Consider the following 10,420-nt stretch of genomic DNA (forward strand, 5'->3'; position numbering starts at 1 on the left):
CTAGAAAGGTGAGGCTCACCAAGCCATTTATCTCTCAGTCCTTCAATTAATCCTACGTGTTTATCGGCCAGGTTGGCACAATCTGGCCTTAACTATCTCACCATCTGAGCAGTGGCCTTCTCTACAAGAAACACAGGCGTCAGGACGAGGGGAGTTGGCCATGCGACAATGGAGGCAGAGATTGGAGTGACGCATCTACAGGCCAAGGGTCACCGAGTGTCACCAGAGACTGGGAGTAAGGCTTGGGCAGCTCTTCCATCAAACTAAACCAAACTCACTGCTGACTCACAGCGACCCTATCGGACAGGGTAAACTACCCCCGTGGGTTTCCCAGACGAACCTGACTCACAGCGACCCTATCGGACAGGGTAAACTAGCCCTGTGGGTTTCCCAGACTAACTCTTTAGTGGAGTAGAAAGCCCTATCTTTCTCCCACGGAGTGTCTGGTGGTAAATGGACACAGCACCCAGCCTTCAGACTGTCCGAGAACCAATGTGTGTTGCTAGGAGCCACCCCTCAAGACCCTTGGCTGTGGCACCACTATTACTCCCAGAGTCCTTTGCAAGGGGCGGTTATGTAAATATGCACATAGATGTACCGTGGTCAAGGGCTCCGCTGCTTAGGTCGGTGGCTGGGCCCCACCCAGAGGCTCTGTGGAAGAGAGAACTGGTGATCTTCCATAAAGATCACAGCTGAATGCCAAACCCAAAACCACTCCTGGCTAGCTCCCCTGGTCACGCGGGTCATTATGAATTGGCAGTGAACCTGGCAGCAGTTACCATCAGTGCAGGGATACAGAACGCCACGCGTGGCATTTCACCAATCTGCACACAGACCGTTCGGGGACATTATGTTCATCATGTCCCACAACCACCTCCACCTTCCAGTCCCTAATTATGCCATTCCCCTTAGTTGCAGCTGTATGTGTGTGTGTGGGGGGGTGCGTCCCTTAAATACGGAGTCCTCTTCCCTCTCCCACACCCCCCGGGAGTCACCAGCCCTCGTGTGTGGCAGAATACCAGCTTGGAAGCAGGTCACTGGGCCTTTTTTCCGAGGCACCTCGGGTTGGACTTGAACCTCAAACTTTCGTTAGAAGCTGAGCGTGCTCACCATGGGGCTGCCGGGACTTCACACCCACCCCTGGCAGCCACTCATGCGTCTGGTCTCTGCACATTCTGATCCTTGCAGGATCCTTCCGAGAGCGACCCAAGGAGAGTTTCAGCTTTGTCTGGGGCACTCCCCTCCTCCTTCCTAGGTAATCCAGCCCAAGGGTGCAGCATTATCTCCCCTGGGTGCTTCACCCACACGTGCCACAGATGGGTAAAGTGGGGCTTGTGGGGCCAGGACCCCACAGGGATCAGGACTGAGCCCTGAAGTCTCGGGGTGATCTCAGCCCCGTCTTGGCACTGTCATTTTATGGTGGGTCTTTGCAGCCCGCGAAAACAGGCCTGCGGCTGCAGAGGCTTCCGGAACCTTCTGCCCCTCCTTGGCTGAGCTCTGCTGCCTCCCCTTCCCCGCCCCCCACAAGGCCCAGACTTTCCGTAAGTGACTTGGGCTCAGGAAGTCCGGGGGCCCACACAGGAAGGAGCTGGTGGGACTTTCCTTGTGTCACTGTCTGCCAGAGCCCGCGAGCCTCGTCACCTGCCAGGTAAGTGCCGCCTGGCTCTGGTTTGGCCCTGGGGGTGGGGGTGGGGGACTAGGGATGGCAGGGCTGGTGGAAGAGGCTGTAATCACAAAGGGACCCACCTGCCCCCACCAGAGGTCTCGGGGCGGCTCTTGGACAGAAGTGTATGCGCTGAATCTGCTGAGAGACTCCCTGCAGCCCTCCCCTCTCTCGGGCTTTGTTCTGCGCCACTGGAGACCCCGGATTCCCAGCCCATGGGCCTTGGACGCGTCATTTCCAGTGTGACAGCCTCTAGGAAGCAGCTCTCAGCCCCGGACCTCCAGGACCCCGGGTCACAGCTCAGAGTGACCAACGGCCCCCTTTGTCCAGTGCCGGTGGGTTTTCAGTGTTACCCTAGTGCCTTCTGGGCCCAACACGGCCGCTCAACTTTTTCCTTTCACTATGTCAAACCTCACAGGGACTTCAGATTCAAAAAGCGAAACAAAACAAAAACCTTCTGGAGCCCCGGCGTGAGGCCCACAGGCCCTTCGCCAGAAGGTTGGTGGTTCAAACTCAGCCTGAGGTTCCTGGGAGACAAGCCTAGCTAGACCATCAAGGCAAGGCTGGCTCCCAGTGACCCTACAGGACAAGGGAGAGCTGCCCTGTGAGGTTCCGAGACCGTAACTCTCTTTTTTTTTTTAATGAATCCTTCTTTAAGTTGTATTGGCATATAATTCACACAACATACAATTTAATAGTTCAGTCGTATTAAGAAGAGTTGTGCAATCACCACACAATCATTTTAGAACATTTTCATCTTTTAAGAAATACATCGTTCTATGGTGGGCTCTGACAGCTCTGCTCACAGTCCATCCATCCATGGACTCGAGCACATGTGTACACTTGTTGCCATCATCATTCTCAAGACATTTGCTTTCTCCTTCAGCTCCTCATTTTTCCCTCCCTTCCCTCCACCCTCATGACCCCTTGATAAATCATAAACTATTGCTTTTTCCTGTCTTATGCCGTCCACCATCTCCCTTCTCCCACGCTTCTGTGGTTTGTCCCCTGGGGGCTGGGTGGGTGTTATAAGATCATTGGGATTGGTTCCCCCTCTCTCCCCCTCTTCCCCACCTTCCCCCTACCCGCATGGTATCGCTACTCCCTTTATTGTTCCTGAGAGGTTCATCTGTCCTGGATTCCGAGTGTCGAGAGCCCTTATCTGTACCAGTGTACGTGCTCCGGGTTGTAAGATAGAACTGATTTGTAAGAGAACTGGGGTCATGATAGTGGGCGGGGAGGGGTGGATCATTAAAGAACTAGAGGAACGTTGTGTGTTTTGTCGGTGCTATGCTGCACCCTGGCTGACTTGTCCCTTCCTTGTGACCCTTCTGTGAGGGATGTCCAATTGTCTACAGATGGGCTTTCAGTCTCCACTCTGACCCACTCTTGTTTTCATGGATAGGCTTGTTTGCTTTGAGTCTTCTGACTGCCTGATGCCTGATCCCATCGACACCTGTGACCACACGGGCTGCTATGCTTTTTCCCTGTGGGCTTTGTTGCTTCCCTGCTCGATAGCTGCTTGTTTAACTTCAGGCCTTTAAGTCCCCAGACACTACCTCTTGTAATAGCAGGGCACCATCAGCTTTCTTCACCACATTTGCATATGCACCCATTTCCCCGAGACTGTAACCCTTGATGGGATTAGAAAGCCTTGTCTTTCTGTTGTGGAGCAGCTGGTGGTTTTGAACTGTTGACGTTGAGGTTAGAGACCCAATGTGTAACCACTATGCCACCAGGGCTCCTGCCTCTTAGAGCACAATGTTAATAGACCTGAGGCTGTCTAGTCAGTTCAAACTCACAGCGATCCTACTGAGCAGAGCAGAACTGCCCTGCAGAGGACTTCCAAGAGTGTCAATCTGGCCAGAAGCAGACTGCCTCATCTTTCTCCCTGGGAGCAGCTGGTGAGTTCAAACCAGCGACCTTTCTATTAGTGGTGGAGTGCTTAATCACTGAGCTATCAAGTCTCCTTGTTCAAAGCAGGTGCAAGGTTATCCATTTCTTCTGCATACTGGAGCCTTGAGAATTACCAAGAAATTGGGTAGAGCAGCTTAGCCTTACAACGGCCATTGAATTGGCTGCTGCAAACATCCCAGTGCAATTCACTGCTCTCAAGTCGATGCTGATGCACAGTGACCCTCCAAGAACTGCTCTTCTTGATTTCTGAGACCTTGAATCTTTAGAGGAGTAGACAGCCTCATCTTTCTCCCTCGGGGCATCTGGTGGGTTCGAGCAGCCGACCTTGTGGTGAGCAGCTCAGCGCACAGCCCACCACGCCACCAGGGCTCCTTGCTGTATACATTCAGGCCCTTCCATTTCTGACTAGGGAATGGTGTTCAGATATTCTTGCTCAGGCTTACTACGGTTTTCTGTTCTCCTAGTATACCGTGACTTGATACCCGAGTGCTCCTTAGAGGCAAGGATGGCGAGACTTCTTTTACACCCACTGGACACCTTGTCTGGACGTGGTGCTTGGTAAAGTGAAGGGGCGGTGGAAAGGGGGAAGGCCTTTAAGGAGAGGGATCGACCCCATGTTTGCAGCCAGGGGCTCAGGCCGAGGCACCATTGTGAGGACGGTGCAGGGCTGGCCCAGTCTCATTCTGCTGTGCACAGGGTGGACAGAGGACAACAGAGCACAGCAGGGGGCAAAGCCGCTTGGTGGTTAGACTGAGGATGGAGGTGGTGGTTCCGATGCCTGGTCTAAACCCCTTCCGGGGCATTCTCCATTCCCCCGTGTCCTCCCTTTCTGGCTTTCCTGGCAGGTTGAGCTGACTCACTGGGCCCAGGGCCAAGGGGGACAGGAATGCAGGCTGTGAAATGGTTGAGGCCTGGGCCCAGGGCTGGGCCCTGTAATCCCCCCTCAAGGGGGGTGGGGTGGGGGGGGAGCCTGGCCCTTTCACAGCCAAGGAAGCGGAAGCCCAGAGAGCAGGCAGGGGTCACATGGAAGGTGGTGGTCTTATTTGCTTTCGGGCCAGCTTCTGCTCATGGCACCGTCCTGTGCCATGACCACTGGTCAGTTTGAGTGCGTTGCTATGGCCACTGGGTCAACTCGCCTCATCGAGGGCTCCCCTCTGTCAACCATGGCGTCCCTTCCTCCCGATGCATCCACGCAGTGTTTTAGTCTGTTCTGCATGGAGTTCCGATGGGTAGGAACCGGCTCAAAGACCCCTAACAACGATCCATCCTCTCCGAGCTGCGTTTTGGTTACAGTTCTAAGACGGACTGATGTGTTCTTCTGGCAGCCGGTAGACAGTTGATTCAATCACCATTACCAACACCACAAAGGGAAAACCCTATGGGATATGAAGTGGAGGGGGGCAGAGATTCAAACCTGGAGCCTGAGGTCTTCACCTGCCCCCTAGCGCCAGGTGGGTATTCTGGGTGGTGTTGTTAGGAGCTGTGGAGTCGGGTCCAGCCCCTGGCAGCCTTAGGGACAACAGAGCAAACACTGCCCGGTCCCGCGCCATCTTCCCAATGGTCTGAGGTTGGAGCGCATCGTTGCAGCCCCTGGGCCAATCCGTCTTCTTGAGGGTCCTCTCCTTCACTGCCCGTCCCCTTTACCAAGCAGGTGTCCTTCTCCAGGGACTGCTCTCTCCTGACCACATGTCCCAAGTTTGTGAGATGAAGTGTGTCCATCCTCGCCTTGAAGGAGCCTTCTGGCTTCACCTACGCTCAGACAGATTGGTTGGCTCTCTGGGCAGTGCGTGGCGTTTTAAATAGTCTTTGCCAGCCCTGTGATTCAGATGCATGGTTTCTTCTTTGATCTCCCTGATTCCTTGTCCAACCTTCTCATGCATCAGAGGCAACTGAAAATGCCATGGCTTGAGTCAGGCGGACCTGGGGATGGAGTGGTTTCTTCTTGAGTCTGACCATGGTGGGCTTCCATGACAGGAGTTCATGCTGTTACATGGCTGATCCCTTGGGCCAGGGCTGAGCTCAGCAAACTACCTCCCAGGGCTGGGGGTGGGGAGTGGGGAGAGTCCACTAATTCCACAGAGCTTGGAAGAAGGAAGATGCTTGCAGGGCTAAACGTGTGTGCGCGCGTGCGTGTGTGTGTGTGTGTGTGTGTGTGTGTGTGTGAGAGAGAGAGAGAGAGAGAGAGAGAGAGCTGATGAATGTGACTGAGACAGGCAATGAGACAAAGTTGGTGAAGAGAGACAGAAACAGAGAACAGAGGTATCCCCATCCCACCCCCAACTGTGGGCTGAGTTCGCAGACTGGACCCTCCTCCAAGCCCAGTCCCCAGGGCAGGCATTATGAAGGGGTACTCAAAATACCCCGGGAAAAGCTCTGCTAGGCAGAGCTTTCGTAGTGCACATTTTTCCTGCTGGGCGAGCATCAAGCAACTTGCTCTGAGTTAGTGCACCCAGTGGCGTCATCTGGGAAGGTTCTCTCTGGTCACAGCGAATTCTTTCGTAAAAGCGGCTTCGATGGAACCTCATTTTTTGCGATGGCCGATTTAGGAGGACAGCATGTGACTGTGAAATTTTGCTTTCTGCTTGGTGAAAATGACACAGAAACTGTTGTGTTGTTGAACACAGCTTGCAAGGACAGCGCTATGGGAAAAACTCAAAGTGTACGAGTTTTCTCATTTCAAAAAAGGTGAAATGTCGATTGATGACAAACCTCATGCATTTGGACATCCGCCAACTTCCCGAATGGATGAAAAACATGAAAATGTGGACAAACATTTGTGCACTTGTGCTCGAAGACCGACAGTGGACCAATGAAGAGATGGGGTCGCCATCTGGACTCCCTTGGAGCTCGGGTCTGCAAATGTTAACAGAAGATTTGGGAATGAGAAGGGTGGGTGTGAAATGTGCGCCTCGGGTTCTGACTGACCAGGAAAAGGGCACCGAGTAGAACATGCTTTCAAAGAACAGGTCCGAAGCAACCCAGACTTTTTTCCCCCAAGATCATTACTGGTGATGAGACATGGTGCTATTCTTATGACCCTGAAAGCAAACACCAATCAAGCCCGTGGAGGATGCCATTGTCACCTCGCCCACCTCCCACCCCAAAAGCTCATTGAGTGAAATTAAAGATCAAGACGATGCTCATTTGTTTTGTTTTTTATGTGAGGGGGATAGTGCATTTGGAGTTCATTCCACCAGCTCAGACTGTTAATCAAGTTTTCTATTTAGAGGTTCTAGAAAGACTGTGTAACAGTGTGCGACAAAAAAGGCCTGATTTGTGGCAGGCTGTGGACTGGTCTGCCACCATGACAACGCACCTCTTCAAGCAGCCATCTCAGTGTGCCAGTTTTTGGCAAAAACCAGCATGCCTTTCTTGCCCCACACACCTTACTCACCTTACTCACCTGACCTTGCTCCGTGTGACTTCCTTTTGTTTCCGAGAATGAAGAGGGACATAAAAGGACAGTGATTTGACGACATAGGTGAATGAAAACCAAGGGAAGTACTGTCAGCCATCCAAACAGAGGAGTCTGAAAAATGTTTCCAAGAATAGCATCACAGATTTGACAAATGTATTAAGTGTAACAGAGAGTTCTTTGAAGGTGATAAGGTGGTTTTGTACAAAATTTAAATACACAGCTTGAGCGGGGAAATTCCATTATGTTTTGTTTGGTACCCCGTGTACATCCACTTCAGGAGCCTTCAGCCCCAATGTGCTTGAGCCCCCAGGTCCACAGGGGGTAACAGGTGCCCTTGTCCCCTCACCACTAATGTGCATGGGTATTCCAAACCAGCATCTATATGCTTGCTGGTTGGTCAAATCTGAACATCAGTGATTAATTGCTCATGCCTGCTAGGGGCACAGGCTGGAACATAGGGATTTGAATCTTCAGGTGGATTATCTCTGTCTACCCCAGGCACCAACAAGTATGTTGAGTTGGTGTTCAAGGAAATCTGGGCACGGAATGCCCTCTAGTTCCCAGTTTAACCCTCACATGAGAGTAATGGGCCTCATCTCTCCTATCTCTCTCCATCTCTGTCTCCTTCTTTCTACATGTGTCTCTGTTCCTCCTTGCCTCTTCACCCCTCCCTACCTGACCCTGCAGCATCTCTGCTCATCGGCTCACTCGCACCGTAAAGAAATGCCTGTCTCCTGTGGCATGGATGGGCTGGGGTCTCCCGGCTGGCACTGAGGGGCTGCTTCCTCCTGTGCTCCCGGCAGGCGGCACTCATGGCCTCTCCAGGTGAGGAGACACCCCTCATCTCTCAGCGCTCCTGCAGCCTCTCATCTGCAGAAGTCGACGCCGTGCATGTGCTGCTCCCCGCCAGGGGCCTAGGCCCCCCTCGGTGCCTCTCCTTCTCCTTTGGGGACTACCTGGCTGAGGATTTGTGCGTGCAGGCTGCCAAGGCCAGCGGTGAGTGGGCTGGGCCCGAGGAAGGGCCAAGGAGGAGCGGATGGTCATGGGGATCTACAAGAAGCAGATTAGAGCTGGGGCGTTGAGGGGTGGATAGGAGTGTGGCAAGGGAAGAGGGGGAGCCCTGGTGCCACAGTAGTTGAGCACTCTGCAGCCTGAACCCATCAGCTTTGGGGGAGAAAGATGGGGACGCCTGCTTCAGTCAAGCTTCGCAGCCTTGGACATCGGGAGGAGGCAGCTCTTCTCCGTCTCAGAGAATCACTAGGTGTTGGAATCAACTTGGCGGCAATGGGTTTGGTTTGGTTTGGGTTGGAAGACAGGAGGGTAGACAGGCCAGTGTCCGAGGCAGAAGGAGGGCAGTGCAGGGTCAGAGGTGTGACAGCAGCGTGGTAACAGCTGGTTGTTCCCTGGGGGGAGTACGGAGAGGAAGGGGCTGGTCTGGGAGAGAGGCACGGAGGCTTGCCAACTAGGCTGATGACTTGGCGTCTCTCCTGAGAGCAAATAGTGTGTGTGGACAGGGGTGTCAGGGCTCTAAGTGAGAAAGAGCCCTGCAGGGCTTTGTGGGGGTGACCCGACAGTCACAATGGGACAGGTGGGGCTGTCCTCCACTCAGGAGGGAGCTGACAGGGCTGTCCCCACAGGAATCCTGCCTGTGTACCACTCCCTCTTTGCCCTGGCCACTGAGGACCTGTCCTGCTGGTTCCCCCCCAGCCATGTGTTCTCCGCCGAGGAAGGGGACACACAAGTCCTGGTCTACAGGCTCCGGTAGGAAATGCCCTCCCTCCACCTCCCACACTCACTCCTTCACTGCCAAGCCAATTCCTGTGCCCCACCCCCACCCCCCACCATGGGTTTCTGAGACTGTAACTATTTGTGGGAGTAGAAAGCCCCGACTTTCTCCAGTGGAGTGCCAGGGGGCTTCTAACTGCTGCCCATGCCAAGAGCCACCCAACACCACCAGGACGGCTCCTACCTCCCCACAGGGGCTGGCTCAAATGATCCCCAGACCCGACGCCTTTGCAGAGGGAGGGCTTGGGAGATGGGAGCTGAAAATGACAGGGATCCTACACTTTATCACGACACCCATCTCCAAGACGTGGAAACTGAGGCCTGCGAGTGTGGGTCTCTGGCCTGGAAAGTCCGTGGCACAACCCAGGCTCTCAAAGGCCTCCACACCCACTGCCCCCACCCGCTCCCAGCCACTGAGGTCTGGATGCCCCCCCACCCCAGGGCTCTCCCCCTGTCTGCAGTTTTTACTTCCCCAACTGGTTTGGGTTGGAGCAATGTCACCGCTTTGGGCTCCGCAAGGACCTGGCCAGCGCCATCCTGGACCTGCCAGTCCTGGAGCACCTCTTTGCCCAGGTGCGTCTCTGGTGGGTGAGGTGGGGGTCAGCCGGGCATCGCCAGGGTGGCCTCTGCTGAGCGTCGCTGTGCCAATCTAGGGTTGAGGCTCGGCCCAGGGTGGGAGGAATGGCCTGGGGTGGGGCACGGCCTTGGGTCGGAGGTCAGTTCTGGGCTGGCTGGCATCAGCTGCCCCTCCTTTGTATCTCAGGGTTTGGGGTCAGCCCTGGGCTGGGAGACAACAGGCCAACATCAGGGTGGCCTCGGCTGGCTCTCCCTGGGGCAGACGAGAGTTGGGGGCCAGCAGGGCCACCCCTGGGCCCCTGGTTGAGCAGCCTCGGCCGACTCTCCCATGGCCTGTGCACAGTACCGAAGCGACCTGGTGAGCGGGCACCTGCCCGTGGGGCTCAGCCTGAAGGCGCAGGGAGAGTGCCTCAGCCTGGCTGTGCTGGACCTGGCACGGATGGCGCGGGAGCAGGCCCAGCGGCCAGAGGAGCTGCTCAAGTCGGTCAGGTGAGGGTCCGGGCAGCGTGAGGGGCACCCAGGCTGGACTGAGGCCCCCTCCTGCAGTGAAAAGCCCCGTGTCCCCACACGGAGGCCCTGGCCCGACTTCTTGTATTCCTGGGTGTGTCGTTTTGGCTCCCACTGTTCCCCTGCTGGGCACCCTCTGTCCATTTCTGAGGCCTGGGCTTCTAAGGCTTGTCAGTTTCCCTGAGGGGACTCGGCCACACACATCGAGGTGCCCCCCACCTTCCCCCCCACCTACTGCAGCTACAAGGCCTGCCTGCCGCCAGGCCTGCGCGACCTCATCCAAGGCCTGAGCTTCGTCACGCGGAGGCGCATCCGGCGGACCGTGCGCCTGGCCCTGCGTCGCGTGGCTGCGTGCCAAGCCGACCGGCAATCGCTCATGGTCAAATACATCATGGACCTGGAGCGCCTGGACCCGGCCGGGGCCGCCGAGACCTTCCCCGTGGGCCTCCCGGGGGCCTCCAGCGGCCCAGACCAGCAAGGGCTACTGAGGGTGGCTGGAGGCAGCGGCATCACCTGGAGGCCCGGAGACCAGGAGGTGGGGCGTGGCGAGGGGC

General features: G+C 55.5%; 1 protein-coding gene across 1 annotated transcript in view; it reads left to right on the plus strand.

The window, feature by feature from the left end:
* Positions 1-7,810: 7,810 nt before the first annotated feature.
* JAK3 (Janus kinase 3) overlaps positions 7,811-10,420 on the plus strand; it is a 17,601-nt gene continuing 14,991 nt past the window's right edge. The window contains exons 1-5 of the mRNA XM_004698137.2: positions 7,811-7,994; positions 8,636-8,759; positions 9,245-9,356; positions 9,703-9,848; positions 10,107-10,401. Of these exons, the coding sequence (XP_004698194.1) occupies positions 7,811-7,994; positions 8,636-8,759; positions 9,245-9,356; positions 9,703-9,848; positions 10,107-10,401 (861 nt within the window). The remainder of the gene's footprint in view (positions 7,995-8,635; positions 8,760-9,244; positions 9,357-9,702; positions 9,849-10,106; positions 10,402-10,420) is intronic.

This window comes from Echinops telfairi, unplaced genomic scaffold (assembly GCF_000313985.2).
Source record: "Echinops telfairi isolate 266 unplaced genomic scaffold, ASM31398v2 ScPeMD7_7457;HRSCAF=8495, whole genome shotgun sequence".
Lineage (NCBI taxonomy): Eukaryota > Metazoa > Chordata > Mammalia > Afrosoricida > Tenrecidae > Echinops > Echinops telfairi.